The 18,374-nt window shown below is 37.3% G+C and overlaps 1 protein-coding gene across 2 annotated transcripts in view; it reads left to right on the top strand.

The window, feature by feature from the left end:
• The window catches only part of EFNB2 (ephrin B2), a 52,638-nt gene extending 36,314 nt beyond the window's left edge, over positions 1-16,324 (top strand). The window contains exons 3-5 of one of the 2 annotated variants that reach the window (XM_014054241.2): positions 9,273-9,365; positions 10,117-10,230; positions 12,682-16,324. In XM_014054241.2, the coding sequence (XP_013909716.1) occupies positions 9,273-9,365; positions 10,117-10,230; positions 12,682-13,064 (590 nt within the window). In that variant the 3' untranslated portion in view covers positions 13,065-16,324. The remainder of the gene's footprint in view (positions 1-9,272; positions 9,366-10,116; positions 10,231-12,681) is intronic. The other variant, XM_014054242.2, reaches the window with a different exon arrangement.
• Positions 16,325-18,374: the final 2,050 nt, after the last annotated feature.

The raw sequence follows: 18,374 nt of genomic DNA, 5'->3' as shown, positions 1-18,374 counted from the left end.
AAATGAAATAATACCATGAAAGCTGATAATAGATCAGGGGGCATCTGTGAAAAGTGGGAGAGGTATTAAAAATCAAGATGGCAGCTGCATATATAAAAGGAACCGATCTTCAATTTTGCAGTTGTTACTACTATCTTTATTTTTTTATTTCCGTGTATGAATGTCCCTGAAAAGAAAGGGTGTTGTGCTGATCTCCTATCTAATGAGTAATTATGAATCATTTCCTCTTGATAATATATTTTTGTACTCTAGTCCCAGTTCTAATATATAGAATAAATGGTCAGCAAAAGCAAGAAACAATATATAAGATTGTTTAAAATAAATAGATAAATAATGTATAAATAGATAACGGTGATGGTTAGAAAGATAAATGGGGTTATGGTAGGATGTATGCTGTGGATTCCTTGTAGTGTTTTTCCAAAGGGAGTTTTTGCTCTAATTCTAAAAGTGACAGGATATTCAACATAATCTCCTTAAAACAGACACATACACACTCTCACATATACTAGGTACGAATTTGTGGGCAGTAGGACCTGTGTTTTTATCTATGTCACATTCTAGCATTAGAAAACTGCTTACATCAATAATTAAATTTAAATGGAAATTTGTATTAGGAACAAAGTCTATCATAATTCAGCTAGCACAGTTACTGAGAGCCTCTGTGGGCTTTAAACCCTGCCTGAGAGATTCTTCCATAGCTTTCAAGCTCTTGAGGACCGAGATCAGGGGATTGGTATAAAAGCAATGTAATACTTTTAATTAAAGCTCTGTGCTTAGATCACCACAGACAGCTGCTTATGTGCAATTTCTAGCTGCTACTAAAACAAGTACCTTGATTTGTGGTTTTTCTGCCAATGTAAGTCTGGGTGTTTTTGAAACTGCCTTGTAAAATTAGATAACATATGTATAAGAAGTAATTACTTGATGCTTTACTAAAGTAGGCATTTAATGAAAGCAGAAGCAACCAACATCAGCTACAGCATACATACACAATCCTATGGCAAAAATATTTTTAAAAATATTTCTTTTAAAGACTTTGAAAAACTGATAAATTCATAATAGACAATTACCCTGTTTCCCTGAAAATAAGACCTCCCCAGGTAATAAGCCCAATCGGATTTTTGAGCGCATGTGCTGAAATAAACCATCCCTTGAAAATAAGCCCTCCCCCCAAAATATTACAATACAGAAGCAGCCATGAGATGACCACACTTGCTGCCTCCTGCACCTCAAAAATAATAAGACCTCCCCGAAAATAAGACCAAGTGCTTATTTGGGGGGTTATTTTGGGGAAACACAGTAATTTTATATAGGAAAGTATTCTTATTGTTGTTATGAAGATGAAATAATTTTTACTGGTTTTGCTTAGACTTGTATTTGAAGAAAATTGTCTGAAAATGCAACAATATGAATTTCTGAAATATAATTTCAATATATAGTTATATGTTAAATTATTGAAAGAGCTGCTTCATATTACTTTTTAATACCTAAGAGAGCTGTGAATTTTAGTCCCACCTTAGACACAAAAGACAGCTGGGTAACTTTGGACCAGTCACTTTCTCTCTCTACTTAACTCTTCTCATAGTGGTGTTGATGTGAGGAAAATAGGAGGAAGGTGCACTGGATATATTTGCCACCTTGAGTTATTTAGAAAAATAATAAAGGTGGCTTACAAATAAATACCGTATTTTTCAGAGTATAAGATGCACCAAGATTTTGAAGAAGCAAATTTTTAAAAAAAGTTTTTGCACACTGCAGACCTCCCAAAAATGCCCCGTTTTTTTTGCAAAAACGGGCCCGTTTTTTGTCAAAAAAAAAAAAGGCATGCATAGCCTTTAGGAGGCTCATTCTGGGAGCTGGGGGGGCCAAAAATGAGCAAAAAATGGCCCATTTTCACTCATTTTTACCCTCCCCAGCCCCCAAGAGCATTCTGGAAACCGGCTAAAGGCTATGCACAGCCATTTTTGCAAAGCGGGCAGGGTTTGGGGAGGCAAAAAAAAATCTGTATTCAGTGTATAAGATGAACCCAGATTTTCACCCTCTTTTTTGAGGGAAAAAGGTACGTCTTATACTCCAAAAAATACAGTATATACATAAATACAATATATAAAATATGGGGTTTTTTTGGAACTTAGTCTTTACTGGTGAGAGATTAAAATGGATTAGATCAGGATTAGATCTGCCATTCCAGATCTATCCCTGATATACTGGTTGACACACCAGTTGGGCTGATGAAAGTTGTACTTTAAAAAGTTTGAAGAACGCAATGTCTCATTGTTGCACAGTGATTTCCACATCTGTTCTCAGTTAACTGGAAAAAAGAAGGACCATAATCTATGGTATCAGTCTGTTTTATTTCCCTTGCCACTTCTTGCCCTGGTAAATCTAATTGGTTTAAACAAACGCCAACCTTCTAGTTTCTTTTTCATTAACTGTAATAAGGGTGGAGGGAAAGGGAGTGGGAGACTCAAGAGACAGTGGCCTTTTCACATCTTTTTTAAAGCAGGGAGCTTGGTTCTTTTCAGGTTGAGAAGTGCACTTGTCCCTTTTAGTAATGTGCTTAGGGCCACATTAAGAAAAACTGTTAAGGACAAAATTCCTTTACATGTACATTTCATTAGAAAGAAATATTATTAATGCAATCACTCTCTAGTGCTGCTTTGAATGATATTTATGCCGGCAAAAATGCCTTTTAATAATTTTTCTCTACAATTTTCTTGTGGATGTATATGAGGATTTTGAAGAGAGCTCTGGAATTACAAGTTGTACGCCTTTTTAAATAATTGTTGTCTAACATGATATCTGAATGACTTCAGTACTAATCAGTGGTGGGTTTCAAAAATTGTTGCAACCTACTCTGTGGGTGTGGCCTCCTTTGTGGGAGTGGCTTGCCACCCATGTGACCAGATGGGAGTGGCTTTCCACCCATGTGACCGGATATGAAATTATGAATTAGTACTTAGGTCGGTCCAAATAGCTATTCAGAAACTCTGGCATTGAAGCATGCAAGTCTTAAAGCTGTCAAATTACAAGATCCTTGCCAGTGGTGGGTTTCAAAAAAATTTGGAATCTCTTCTGTAGGTGTGGCCTGCTTTCCAGGTCCACTGGTGGAACTTCTAACCGGTTCGGTAGATTTGATGAACCGGTTCTACCGAATAGGTGCGAACTGGTAGGAACCCACCTCTGGTACTAATGTTCCAGAATTTAGGAAAGATAAGTGACTTCATAGAAAATAGACATAAATGAAATATTTTTGACTGCTCCTAACCAATGTGAAAACTTCATGATATGTTCCATTTGCTTCTCTACGCAGAAGGAAGTTTCAACATTTAATTCCCTTTCGAACATCAACATTAGCAATGTGTGAATACTCTATATTTTTCAAGCTCACAGACTGAGTATAGGAAGAGATGCACCTAAATCTTTCATCAAATAACCAGATAACTAGTCCTTTAGTAGATTTGTGCAGAGACAGGCAGTCTCTGAAGATGCTGTCAGCCTCTGCTTCCTCTTGAATTTCTCTCTTATTTGGTGTGGGGCATCTTTTCATACATGGATCTATGTAGTTGGTTGGGGATAGTGGATGAATATGGGGAAAGAAAGCTTGGTATCTCTAGCTGATGAAAAGAATCACCTAATTTCTGTAACAAAAAGAAAACGAAATCAACAATTTTGACATGTAGTTAGTCTCTGGCATTATATACAGTTCCATTAAACATTTCCTGTTACTTCTACTTCCATTAACTTTACCAGCAGTATAACAGTACAATAAAAATGGAAGTTCCATTCCCACATTTTATAATGGAAAATGTACTGAACTAGCTGGAAATGTTTAAAGCTGTGTTTTTATATATCTGTTTTATCTTCCAAAATATAGCAATTACTATTTTTGAATATTTTGTATTTCTTCCCTGTATCTTTATTATAAGTAGTTTATTCCAAAATTATTCACAAGGTAGTATGAATCAAATGCATTATTCATCTTATTTACTGTTAATGAAATTATTGGTTGAATTGTAGTCCAAAGGGAGATTATATTAAACTGCTTAAAAATGGGAATTCATTTTGAATGGATGCTAACATCCAATTGGTAAATAACTCTTACCATCTGCAGTTTCATTGCAATTATACTTTCATGCTTTAAAAAAATGCACCCTGTTTGGAATTAAGAATCAGTTTTGATTTTGTGTGTTTTGTAGGTCTTGCCTTTGGTTTTAATCTCTTTGTGAATGAAAGGCTGCATCTAGGCAAAAATCCAGAAGCTTAATTCTCCATCTGATTAGAGCAGTGTTACTAACTTGATAGGCTGAAAGCAGCCAAGACTTAAGGCAGTGGCTTAGTCTTCTAGGGAGGCAGAGTAATAACAGTCAAATGAAGAAGTATTAAAATGTAATATTATTTCCAATCCACAGGGACTGTATAAAAATAATACCACAGACATTCTTTGTATATATAACACTCTATTTTTTCCCTTTTTCATTTGGAATGAGATACATTTCTATAAATAAGGATTTCACAGATTTCTGAAGATATATAACAAATCAAAACTTGATTGAAAGACTCTGTCTTTTTAATATAAGATTGTCTCCTGAAGATCAAAATGTACATATTCTAAGTAAATCTAGGATGGGTATAGTGGTTAAAGCATCAAGCTAGAAACTGTGAATTCTAGTCCCTCCTGGGCAGTTGTGACTGTAGGTCAGTTGTGTTTTCTGAGCCCTAGAAAGAAGGCAATGACAAATCTCTTTTGAAATTTTGACAAGAAACTACAAAGACTTATCCACTCCAATCCAGGCCATTGCCAGGAGTGAACACTGACTCAAAAGTGTGCAAGTGTACACCTGCACAAAATCTAGGAAGCATCTTTATATTGAAAAAAACTTTGAAAAGTGGCACTTTGTAAAACATATTGGGCTTGACTAAAACATTATTCCTGAAAGCATTAAAGCAGCTAGGTTTTTCAAAAGTCTTGTCTCTGCTGTACTTGTATCAGAGTTGGGTTGCTCCTGGTTTGGCCCAGATTGGACGAACCGGTAACAGCGGTGACGGGAGGCTTCGCCCATTCACCTGGACATTTTTGCGAATGCCCAGAAGTGTTGCACGCGTGCACAAGCAAACCGTTAATTTAAAAACTGGAAACCTACCACTGACTTGTATCCATGTGCCCAACCATTTTGTTTCACTGGCAATACCAGCAGAACTATTATTTGTGCATGGGAAGACTGGCAGGAAAACAGTGTGTGCATTTGCACAAATGAATACTTGTGGGAAAGCCCTTCAAAGTTGTAATGCTGGAGCTTCCTAAGGATGTGTTGTGTTGATTTGAACAGGCATGCTTTCCTACACTCCTATTCTTTCAGACATATCCTTTTTATTGATGTTTTAAAAAAAACAATCCTTTGGTGGGATATCATATAAATCATATCTCTGCGATGGAATCAACATTATTAAATTTGAATAGGCCAACATAGCTCCAGACACACTGTGCTTCTATAGCAGAAATATATGGTTGATTTTTTGCAGTTTATACATTTTCTAACATTACTAATTTATTTCTATCTCAAATATGAGAAAAATACTTTCTGCTTCATATCATACTAATAATAAAATAGTAATTTCTAGGTTGTATTCTATATGCTAAAATATCCTAGAAAATATTCTCTCATTTTGTTGAACACTTACTATGGAATACTAGGACAAATAATAGAAAACCTGCATTTAAAAATGAAGAAATCAATGTGTATAAAGTCATAGAAGTCAATGTGTTTAGGAGCATTCAAAATATGCTCCCAGGTTTTATGTTTCTCTGCATAGCTAGTTTGACTGAAATAGAGATGGTAATCTGTTAAAAAATGGGAGCAGCATATCTAAACTCTTGTATTGTGGTTTTAAGTATGGTTATCAAAAACCTTACTGCTGAGCTGTAAATTGCAAATGTTTTTGGACATAACAGAAAAATAAATTTAGCTAATGTGGCAACCTAAGAGTTTTTTTTTTATTTGCAAGCATACACAACTGGTCAATTTCTTAGCAAGTTGCTAGTAAGTAGCTAGCCACCTTTTTATTTTTTATTTTGCTGTGTTCCAATTACATGGCTCCCAACAATCCATTGCATCGCTTGTACGGTGGAAGATGGCCACACTTTGAATGTAGGTAGTGTCTAGTGGGTACTGTCAGGAGCATGACAGAAATGAAGCTCATGTGGTTTCCCTTATATGGAAAACCTGGCTCATTTCTCTCCTCAGCCTTCAAGACAGGAACTAAGGATGAAAAGAACAATCGATCAAGATTACCACATTGACTTGTAGTTGCACTGGAGCTGAGGCTTAGTTTGGGTTTTTGGATCTTTGCATGCATTTGAAATATATTCAAAGGAAGTGTAAAAGCTGAGGAATATAATGGCCTGGTGAGAACTTGTGTGTTCTAATATGCAAATGTTCCTACAGAATTAACTAAACATCAGCATTCTTTTGTTATAAACATGTCACATGCATGCACGAATGCACACATATACGCAGAATACATTAGACAATGTAGGAAGATACTCACTTGGTTATTCAGACATCTAAAAATTGACTCCGAAAGGAACCACTACCTCCCACAGTAAAAAATTCTGATACTTTTTATTGCAAAATCATTTACCAAATATTCATAGCTCCTTCAGACTACACTACATTATAAATGTAACATGAGAGCATTTTTGCAAAACCAGCTTCAAGCCAAGGTAGGTTCAGTTCCTTAAGGTAAGCAACTACATAATAGTATATATTTCCTTGGCAATACTAGTTTTCAAGGGTTTTGTTTTGTTCTATTTTGAGAACAAAGCTCTCGATTTTTTTACATGATTAGAGTGGCATCTAGTTAAGATAACAAACCATACCTTTTCTTTTTGAAAATCAGCATGACCCTGGCTATACTCTTACATTTTAATCAGAGAAAGGTAGGTTTTAAAAAAGTGAATTCCTGCATCTTGGCATTAAGAAGAACAAGTCACACTTTATTAACTATGCTGTCTACTGGAGTTTAATTTTATTATTTCTGTAAACCGTATGGGCACAAAGGCAAAACCCAAAAGGTCATAAAAACACAGCAAAAGATGCATTTGATTTATGTCCAAAACTGGTTCTTAGTATTGATTTTCTTTTCTCTGGAGGGAGGAAAAAGATCTCAGCAAAACAAAACTATACATCTCCATTATTTTCTAGCACTGCAAATGTAACACATCAGATCTGTTTTCTCCCGAATTACTCACTTTAAAAATGTACAGCAGAAGTTAGAAAGTGAAGAGGTGAAATTTTGTTAGTCTCTAACACCAAAAGACAAAATGTGCTTCAGAATCCAGAAAAATAGGAGAAGGAGCTGCAAGAAAGGGAAGTTCATATAGGGAGGAATTATGTTACACCCACAAGGAGGGAGAGAAGTAGAACAAAAGCAAGAAGTAGATCAAAGGCAGAGAAAAAGTTCATAGTTTTTGCAGCTAGTGAGAAGATTAGAGAAAGAAAAATATCAACATGGGGCTGGGAAGACGTAGTGAAAGACTCTGGGCATATGAAAGAAACAGGAATATATATATATATATCTATTCTACATTTTTCCTGGGGGATTTCTTTTCTTAAAATGTACTGTGTGTGTGTGTGTGTGTGTGTGTGTGTATTACATATATATGTAACACACACATATATATAGTATGTTTTAAGAAAAGAAATCCCTCAGGAAAATGTGGGATAACTAAAAGACCAAAAGAAAAAGACTTATGGGGCCCTATCTAAATTAGATGAAAGGGTGATTCTGCTGAGTGCCAGAAGTCTCATTTAATTACTTTTTCTCCATGGGAAACCCTACAAGTATTTTCATGGCCTTCCCTTATTTCTTTTCTTTCATATTTTGAGTAAGTGGCCAGATGTAGCATATGTGCTGTGAAGGGCTAAAGAGCCCTCTCGTTCTCTCTCTCGTTCTCTCTCTCTCTCTCTCTCTCTCTCTCTCTCTCTCTCTCTCTCTCTCTCTCTCTCTCTCTCTCTCTCTCTCTCTCTCTGTGTGTGTGTGTAGGGACATTTCCTTCAGAAATGAAGTGCAGTCATTTGGCACCGATGCAATAAATTAGCAATTTTATTTTTGTAAATCAAGACGGACAATCGGCAAGACAATTTCTGGATGATTTCTGTAGTAAACATTGTAGATTAGAGTGGTAACCTGCCATTTCCATCCTCCCCTCGTGGTCTTCTAATCAATATCATGGCAGGAATTTTCACCTGTTCTATTGGCAGTTTTCTGAGGGACACTTTTCTTGTCTTTGGCTCTCAACCGATCTGTATCAGTATTTTTACAGCTTGCTTTTGAGCTACGTGAAGAGAGTGGTAAGCTGAAAGAATACGATTGCTGCAGTGAGATTTTTGCCAAGCAATGTGATTCCATTTTAAGGAGAAAATGTCTCTCTTCCGTTAGGGTTGATATATATCACTAGATAAATGTAGATAAAGGTAGATACTTTACCTTACATTAAGGTAAAGTAGCTAAGGAATTAGGAATGAGATAAAGTGTGTGTGTGTCTGTGTGTGTGTGTGTGTGTGTGTGTGTGTAAAGTAAAGGTTCCCCTTGCACATATGTGCTAGTTGTTCCTGATTCTAGGAGGCCAAACCCGTCTCCATAGTCATGTGGCCAGCATGACTAAATGCCGAAGGCGCACGTACTGCTGTTACCTTCCCACCAAAGCTGCCTCATTGAAGATACAAGCTAAATAAATGTTAGACTTCAATTCTCCAATTCAATTCAATTCATATCTTACCTTGTTAGTATACAAAGGCAAGCACTGGAGTATGTAAATAAATTATTACAAACTGTAAAACAAAGATATTCACAATTTTTCGCAATCTAAAAATACAGGATTTGTTTCACCTGTGGGACTTCAGTTCAATAAAAAAATTAAAAACCAAACTTCCTTGTTCTGCTGAACTTGGCAGACTTCTTTCTGAACTAATTCATTTTTTTCAAGGGAGTGAAGATGGGTGTGGAGAGCAAACACTGGTATAATAAGTCAGTTGACAGCTATGGAAAAAGGCACCTGGATGAATTAGAAACTAAAAACACAGCCTGTATTGAATGTTTGTTTGTTTTCTTAATTGCCGGTATTTCCCAGCTTTTTCTGGACAAACCTGAACAACAGAAGTAAATTTGGACAAGTGACATCTGTTTTCAACTACTCTTGTTTTGTGTGAGCGGCTGTACCTGTTAGTATCCTGAAAACTTTCATTTGATTTTTTTCTTTTTTCAATCAGCAACATCCAATGGATCCCTTGAAGGCTTGGATAACCAGGAGGGAGGTGTATGCCAGACAAAAGCCATGAAGATCCTTATGAAAGTTGAACAAGGTAGTGATCATCTTTATTATTGTTGTTGTTGTTCATTCAACAATTGTAAACAGCTTTCGCTCCCCAATTCAATGGCCCTGGCTTTGCAAAGTTGGGTGAAACTGTCTTATATGCTGAAGCAAAATTCTATTTTCTGCAGCTAAGTTACTGACATTTTATAGGAAGAGTTAATTCACTAAGATCTTTTCATTGAACAGCTCTTCTTAGAAGGATAAGTCATCCTTGAATAGTATGTGCTCCAGTTATTCTTGCTTGTAGAATATATATTAAAGTACAGTTTCATAGCTCAAAATTGTTTTAAAAGGAGAGGGAGCTAATGTTTTCATAGCTTTGCTTGTAACAAAACCTCACTAAAAATGAGGGTTTTGTTCATGGTCTTTTTCTCATCTACAGATAACCTATTGTACAGGGAAAGAATGGATTGTTCTTCCTAATTAGAGGTTGATTTAGTAGTCAATCAATTTGCTTGGCTGTGCTGAAATGTCATTTGCAAAGGCTTTGTTGCCAATTTCAGGAACCCCCTTCATTTTTGCTGATAGCTTCACAATCTGAATCTTTAAAATAACTATAGCTTTTTTTTTAAAAAAAAGAAAAAAACTTGCTTTAAAGAGGAAAATTAGATTCTCATATTTCCTTGTAGTCCTAAATAAAGGACCTTCTGTTCAAAGCCATTCATGCCTCATGAAAATTAATAACCAGCTTAGAAAGCACATTATTATTAGTTTGTAGTGAATCATTTGTGTTCTTTCAGTTCCCAATTCTGGTGGGTCCCCAAATAATGCTGATCCAACTAAACGCCCGGAACAGGAAGCTGGTACCAACGGGAAAAGCTCCACAACAAGTCCCTTTGTAAAGGATCATGCAGGTAAACAGGAGAACATCTCGATCCTGAAGGAGGGTCTGTTATGGGCTTATCTAAATGCAATCCTATGGAGACTGGGGTGGGGGAGAGATTACCTATGGTAGAGGAGCTACCACTTCCTAAACTCCTTAGAGCTTGCAACAGCTACAACAAGAGTGACAGAATGGCTTTTTTCCTTTTTTCCTCTTCTTAAAAACATGCTTCCTCCCCACTGATTCTGTTGGAAAGAAGTTATCTATGTCTCTTCCAAGACTGGCATAACCCTCCCTCTCACACATACAAATTCAGAGTATGTTGGGGAATGAAAATGCTTAGCTTCAGAGCTTCCCTTATATCATTCTGGTATGTTCCTTTGTCCTTATCACCTGCATGGCCATGGAGCTTTGGCTGCTGATCAAGGGACAATCTATGCATCACATTTTTCTATCTGTTCATTGAAAAAGTCTCCTGGGAACATCAGATTGCACCTCAAAAGCATTAATCAAACCAAACAAATTCAATATATAACAGCCATTTTTTTTAAAAAAAAGAATATGCCAATCCAAAGAGCTCCTGCAAAAATGCATTTTCTCTCTCTCTGTCTCATGTTTGGTTTCATATAAATTTGGTTTTGTACATAGTTGCTACTGATCTTTAGGAACAGATCTTACTCTAAAACATTTTGCAATTATAAGAAATGGATTTTATTAAAAGAAAAAAAGGAAAACATTGATTGCAGTCCAGGACATAGTCAAACCCTTTTATTTGGTATCCTTTTTAAAAATTTATATTTTTATATTTAATCAATTATGGATTGCCATCATTGTGTCCTGGCAGCATTTCTGAAAGTTTCATTTCCTGACCTGGTGAAACTACCAGCCTGCTCTTACTTGGAGAAGCTAGCAATAGAGATATTGTCCTGATTTCAGCTTCCCATGCAAACATATAGTTGCTATACAAAGGTTGTCCCTATTGATATCAACAGCTTGCTCTTCTGCTAGAGCAACTAACACTGCTACATTCATAAAATTTGCATGATAGTGACTCTGTGTTGCAATTTCCCATCTCCTGAAACTGATAAACAAGGTTCAAAAGCTCTCTCCTCCCCCCCTCTGTATTGGCATGCCATGGTGGCTGGAATTTTTGCTTGGTTAATTATGTTACCGGCCAGCACTTTAACATCAGCTTCTTCTCTTTACTTCACTTGAACAAGAAAGAATACACTGGAGAAAGTTAGCAGAAAGAACAGCAAACTGAGATTACGGTTCAATATCGTAGATACTAATTTATTTTAAAATTCCCATTAGTTGGTTTCATGGCTTCTTTTCAAATTTATTTGCCCTCATCCTTATAGACCTTTTAGTTGGCAGCTAGTAAACATCAATACTTTCATATACTAGAAATATAGCGTGCAGTGGCTTTTCACCTAAATTTAACATCACAGCAATATTCCCATTTAAATCAAGCATCCAGTTGCAGCTAAATTAGCACTGATTTTTTCCAGTGAGAAAGCATTTGATTCAATTAATAAAACTTGAATATCCTTGCAATAAGGGCTGCTGCTCACATTATGCCTGCTTCTGATGTCACAGTTTTACTATTTGAATTCTATAAGCAGCAAGTCCCTTGCTACTAAATATGACCAACACACTGGAACCTTCTGGAGTGGTGGCTTTTTTTTTAATTTGGCAACTTTTGAGGTGTGTTGGCTTCAGGTCCCATAATTATCCATCCAGCATGGCCTGGGGAATTCTGGGAGCTGAAGTCCACAGCTCTTAAAATTGACAAGTTTGAAAAATTACTATACTACAAGGTTCCAGTGGGCCATGATGCCCCTGTACAAAATACAATTTTCTGTGTATCAGTTAAATAACATTTTGGTTTGGAAAGCTGTTAAAAGTCCGTTCCAAGACTTTGGTTTGGATAGAGTCCCAACACTGATAAGCTATCAGTTCCTTCAGTCAGGATTAGAAAAGTTACATTGAACTCTATAGATACCTATTCCACTCATCAGTGTTTTCACTGTGTTTAAATTCTGGGCTACATAATAAAGATGCATACGCAGACAGGGAAAGGCACCCAGTAGTATAGTTCAGTACAAATTGGTGTTTGTAAAAGATAGTGACAGATGAGTTTTGAGAATTCCTGTTTCCCTATTTTATTCTATTCGCTGCCTTAAGCTGGCCAACGCCTGGGGAGACATTATATGCATCAAAGACTGTTTTATCAGTGCTGTCTTTCTATGTTGATGGGTGAAGAGAGATACACAAAGTGTAATTTGGGAGCAACATGATAGGAGAGAAACAGTCAGAATGTGTTTTTGTAATGTGAATGGTTGCATCTAGCTACTCAGGTTTTCAGAAGACAATTAAATGTGGCTACAAAGTGGTGATGGACAGTGATTGTTTTGAACTTAGATTTTTTCCCTTCTCTTTCTCTCTTTCTCTTCCTGTCTCCCTCCAACCTTATTCCCAGGTCCCAACTCAGATGGGAGCAAAGCTGGACATTCCAGTATCCTTGGTTCAGAGGTGGCCTTATTTGCAGGGATAGCTTCAGGGTCCATCATATTCCTCCTCATCATCATCACACTGGTGGTTCTTTTGTTGAAGTATCGAAGGAGACACAGGAAGCATTCGCCTCAGCACACGACAACTTTGTCACTTAGTACATTAGCAACCCCAAAACGCAGTGGGAACAACAACGGGTCTGAACCCAGTGACATTATCATCCCTCTGAGGACTGCAGATAGTGTTTTTTGCCCTCACTATGAGAAAGTCAGTGGTGACTATGGACATCCTGTGTACATAGTTCAAGAGATGCCCCCTCAAAGCCCAGCAAACATTTATTACAAGGTCTGATGAACACTCAGTGTGGTACCTGTTTTGAAACTCTCTCTCTGTCTGGTCAAATGCTATCCATGACACAGAGGTTGGGGATTGTGATGAGCCACTGTGTGGGTTCCTGGACCAGATGCAGAGGAGGGAACAGCAAGCTCCACCCTATTACAGAGAGCTGCTTTGAGGGGGCAGCTTTCGAGTCTGTAGAATTCCTGTCTTGGTGAACAAGCATTTACTTGGAAGCTGGAAGAAGTTACATACAAGATTCCCATAGCAATTGCTGTTTGTTCATCACCTTCTAAGCCATGTGCTGTAGGCATTCAGGCACGTACAAAAACCCCCAGGGAAGATGGAGCAACTCGCAGATACTAATGGTTTTAGGCATTCTAGGAAGAGAGTCTTAAGTCATCAAGCTTGAAATGCAGCCCTGTGACTTTGTGTGTGCTTCTCTTGGTGCTCATGGATTTGTCTTACAGACCTCTGCTTTTAAGTAAGATTTAAAACTTTTTTGTTTGTTTTAGTCAGTCCCTGTGGCATTTTACTTCAACTGAACGGCATTCTGTCATCCTTCACGTGAAAATTTATGCACTCCATATCACGCATTGCTTTTGGAAAAGTGATTTTTCTAAAAATTATTTTTTACCATCCCATACTCCACCTATTTGTGAAAGCAGCCTTACTTGAATGGATAATGCTTTGGGAGAGACTTTGGGCTTGCTGAAAGGAGAATCTTCCAGCCAAAAGCTAGCTTGTCAGCCGAATCCACAATAGAAGTGACGTGTGGCAGAAGAGAGAGGGAAGGGCTGAAAGAATGCTACTGTCTCTGGAATATCAACTAGACAAAGCTAGACAATTTAAATAGCACAGCACTTTGATATCCGGAGTTCAATGAAGAGTGTTAACACACAGCAATAGGAGCAGCTGATTAGGGTCTGTACTTGAAGGATGCCAAGGTTTTCTCAAATAGTAACTTGCAGGAGGAAATACTTCTCCCACAAAGTAGTGCAAGTAAATTAATGTGCCTGAAAGACAAGACAATAGAAGGCTGCTGGTGATATATTAGGGCACGACTGCTGTGGTACTTTACCAGCAATAAGATGTACAGCTTTGAACTAGCTGTAGCAAAATCTTGGTCTGCTTCAAATGATTTTTTTAAGCAGACGCAGCTGCTATTACTTATCATATTTTATCTAATCATAGGGAAAAAGAAAACAGCAACATCTGACATAGACAAATCACAAGCATAATGGTCAAGAGGGCTATAATTCCATCACTTAAAACAAAGCATTCACATCTATATAAAAATTGGTCAGGATTGTATTTTTCCTTCAATCAAGCCTTTTGACATTCTGATTTCTGGAAGTGCATTTTGAGTTAGTCTTGCACTGCCATTCATGGGATTTTTCTCTTTCTGAAATAAAGCACATATGGTAAACCACCACGATGCAACACATTCGGCTACAAGAAGGGGAGGTATAATGTGACTTATTTATAATAAGTGTATAGAACCCCAGGGACGTATAGTAGCAGATTTTGTTCAGATTACTAATATATCTATATATTGAAATTGCACACAATCCTTACAGAAGATGTGAAATTCCTCTGTGACCATGAAATCAATTTGGCTACTTCTGGGGGAAAAGAAATCTTTAACTTCCAAAAGAATAATAGTGAGAAGAAATGTAAAATTAACCAAGCCCTCTTAGCTGTTTTACATAACCAGTAGACTAGGAAACAAAGCCCCTGAATCATGAGAGATAAGTGTATAACTACACAATGTATTTTAACAAGATATTCTGATATGGCTTTTTTTTTTTTTGTGCTGTGTTTTCCCGCCTTGCCTTATGAGATGGAGTATTTTTTGAGCTGGATACCAATAGGAAAGTTTACTATAAAGTTCCTGCTTTGAAGCATAGTTGTTGTTCTCCTCCAACCTCTGCACCCTGGGGGACATAAATCTACTTTTTTTATGTGCTATGCAAAATAGATGTCTTATCACATAATCCTGTTACCATAGCAACACTTCACTTTCTGGACTCGAAAGAAGTTGTAGCTACAGCATTTTAAGGTTCTCAACTTCCACAGAGCACATGCAAAAAAAGAGAAAAAAAGAAAAAAAACCACCACACCACACACTACACCACAGAGTCCTGTCATAGAAATGATTACTTTCAGTATTTCCTGAACCTGAAAATGACGTTGGTGCATGAAGGGAGAGATGGAGGGGAGGGGAAAGCGAGAAGTAGCATGGTTCTGTGGGAGGTTACTATGGTAACTAGCTACAGCACAGAAGCAGCCGTTTCCTAAAGCTTTTCTCTCTATGAACCCATCCATGCAAGGTTTTTCTTGTAAGTCCTTAGGATTTGGAGGGGAAGTGGAAAAATAGATAGGGTAGTTTTTTTTAAAAAAAAAAAACCTGAAAGAGGTTGTTTAGCCAGTTAGTTCCCTTCTTATAATGTACTAAACATGGGGAGGGGAGATATTGAATAAATCTATAAAGAAGAGCAACCGGCAACCCAGGAGAGGGGGGGAGGTTGGGACAAAGGAGCCCCGTGTACCTGTGTTGTGTCTTGTGCAGAATAATGACAATCTTGCCAACTGTTCCTTGAGGTTGGTGTTTGGTTCAGCTTTGAAAAGTTACTGTAAATGCCTTGCTTGTGTTAGCCCTAACTTTTTGAAAATTTACATCATCCTGTTTTGAGAGTGAAGATGCTGTAAATAACTTGAGATTGACTGTATATGGATTTGGGGTGTTACAGTAGCCTTATTCACCTTTTTAAATAAAGATTCAATTAAAAATACACATGGAATCAAGAATAAACATCTTTTCTTAACCAGACTGTGTATATAAAGCAACACTGGTTTTTTTTATAAAGTCTAAGCAAGATGTTTTGTATAAAATCTGACTTTTGCTATGTATTTAGCTACAGCTTGTTTAAAAGGCCGTGTCATTCCCCTTTGCACAGTATCCAGGATAAAGAGATAAGATTTAAAAAGGTTGCCAAATTGCTGCATATTTGTGCTGTAACTGTGTACCATGAATATTTATTTAAAAATTCCTTTGTCCAGTTTGTAAGTAACACAGTATTATGCTTGAGTTATAAATATTTTTTTCTTTTTTTAAAAAAAAACACTAGACTGTCTTAGTTTTTAAATCTGCTTTGTTCTATGTTGCAGTTAGCCCCTTTGAGAAATTGAAATCTATGAAAATTCACATTCCACATCTGTTTCAAACTGAATTTGTTCTTTAAAAAAAATAAAATATTTTTTTCCTATGGAAATAGTGGATTCAATAGCCTTTTATGGAGGATGGGAAATGTTCTTCCAAGCTTTCTCTTTCTTTTTCAAGTTAAAATTTTAATGTAATATTGAGGGGCGTGAAGATCCTTTTCTGCCTGAGAAAAGTTTTGCTTTCATTCACCCAAGAATGTGAAGTGTGGCTTGTTAAGAACTTGAAAGAGCCAAGTTCCTACTTGCATATGCATTATATATAAATCTGGAGACCTAACCTTAATACTAAAATTGTTTGTGAGCAAAGAATTGATTCACAATATCCCTTTTTATGGGTTATGCACAGAAATTGAGCAAATAAAAATTACTTAAGACACAGAATAAGTTTAGCATGTAGCACTTAGACTTATATATTGCTTCATGGTGCTTTACAGCCGTCTTTAAGCAGTTTACAGAATCAGCATATTGCCCCCAACGTTCTGGGTCCTCATTTTACCCACCTCGGAAGGATGGACGGCTGAGTCAACCTTGAGCCGGTGAAATTTGAACTGCCGAACTGCAGCTAGCAGTCAGCCGAAGGAACCTGCAGTACTGCACTCTAACCACTGCGACACCTCGGCTCAATGATTTATTGTCACTTTGAATGTACATTAATCGGCATACATTAAAATGAAATTTCATTGCATACTCAAAGGGTGTCCACCTCTAATATGCACTACACAAACATGACCAAATAAATGCATGCATGCATACATACATACATACATACATACATACATACAAAATTATGCATATACCCACATATATAACACAGAAACAGCACAGTTCAGTTTGGATGTATACATGTCCAGGACCAAACTCTCAAGAGCTAAAAAAAACCCACCCAACTTTCTAAATTTTCAAAACAGTGCCAGTCTCAATACTAGGATTTTGGTATTACTTCAGTTGCGGAGCAGGAAAAAAAAGAAAACGTGCTTGTCCCATCCCAAAGAATGAGACTGCAGATCAGGGGTGGGTTCTGGCTGCCACTATTGCCAGTTTGCCACTATTGCCAGGCGGCACCTCTCGTACATGCACAGTGCAACAAAAATTGCTCTGCGCAAGCGCAGAAGGCAAAAACAAGATGGTGGCACCTATGGTGGTGCCAAGAAAACTGGTTCAGGGGCGTGGAAGGCCTGGGACGCTGCCGGTTCCAGCGACCCAGGCCGCCAAGTGACTACTGATTTGGCCAGTAGGAACCCACCTCTGCTGCAGATCTTATTCCTGTACAATCACATGTCTTGCTTGCCCTACATTGAAATTATTTGAAGACTGGAATCTAGATTCAATCTCACATTTGTAATGCAGGGGCCATTACAAAATAGCATGCTTTAGAAAGCTAGGGTACCTCTTGAAGACCACCATTATAAGGATACTGGAATAAAAAATATAATGTGGTAGTGGTCCTTGGTGTTCTCTGAGCTTGGTTGTTTTCATGCAGACATTTTGTTAGACAAACTGAGTAACATTATCAGTGCTGTTAGCTAGTTTGGGTAATGAAATGCCGGCAAGAAAGAATCCAAGATCAAGAGAGCACCAAGGACCCCTCATTTCAACCCTGAGGTACAAACATTTCCCTTTATAAATGCAGTGTATTGTACCTGTCTTCCTGCAAGTTTTTTTAATGTTAGCCTCTGCAAATGAAGAAGCACTGAGTTCATATTTGCATTTTAGTACAGATTGTCTTCAATATCTACAACCATTCGTTTACTAACTGTTGGAAGTGGCAACAGCACTAAAAAAAAGAGACAACTGATCCTTGCACTACGACCATCACAGCAACCCCACAGTCACATGATAAAAAATTTGGGCCCTTGGCAATATATTTACAGTGGTTGCAGTGTCCCAGGGTCATCTAATTGCTATTTGCAAACTTCTTAGTTGACCTCTGACAAGCAAATTCAATGGGGGAAACTCGATTCACTTAACAACTGCAGTAATTTGCAAATGGCAAAAAAGTTATAAAATTGGGCATGACTCACTTAACAAGTGTATTGCTTAGCAGTGAAAGTGCTGGTTCCAGTTGCCATAAGTTGAGGACTATCTACATACTGATGTCAT

This window comes from Thamnophis sirtalis, unplaced genomic scaffold (genome assembly GCF_051295495.1).
Source record: "Thamnophis sirtalis isolate CommonGarterSnake01/CBP01778 unplaced genomic scaffold, rThaSir2_p1.2 scaffold_12, whole genome shotgun sequence".
In the NCBI taxonomy this organism is placed as follows: Eukaryota; Metazoa; Chordata; class Lepidosauria; order Squamata; family Natricidae; genus Thamnophis; species Thamnophis sirtalis.
Note: the sequence above shows the minus strand (reverse complement) of the source record. Positions and strands in the feature narration are given on the sequence as shown.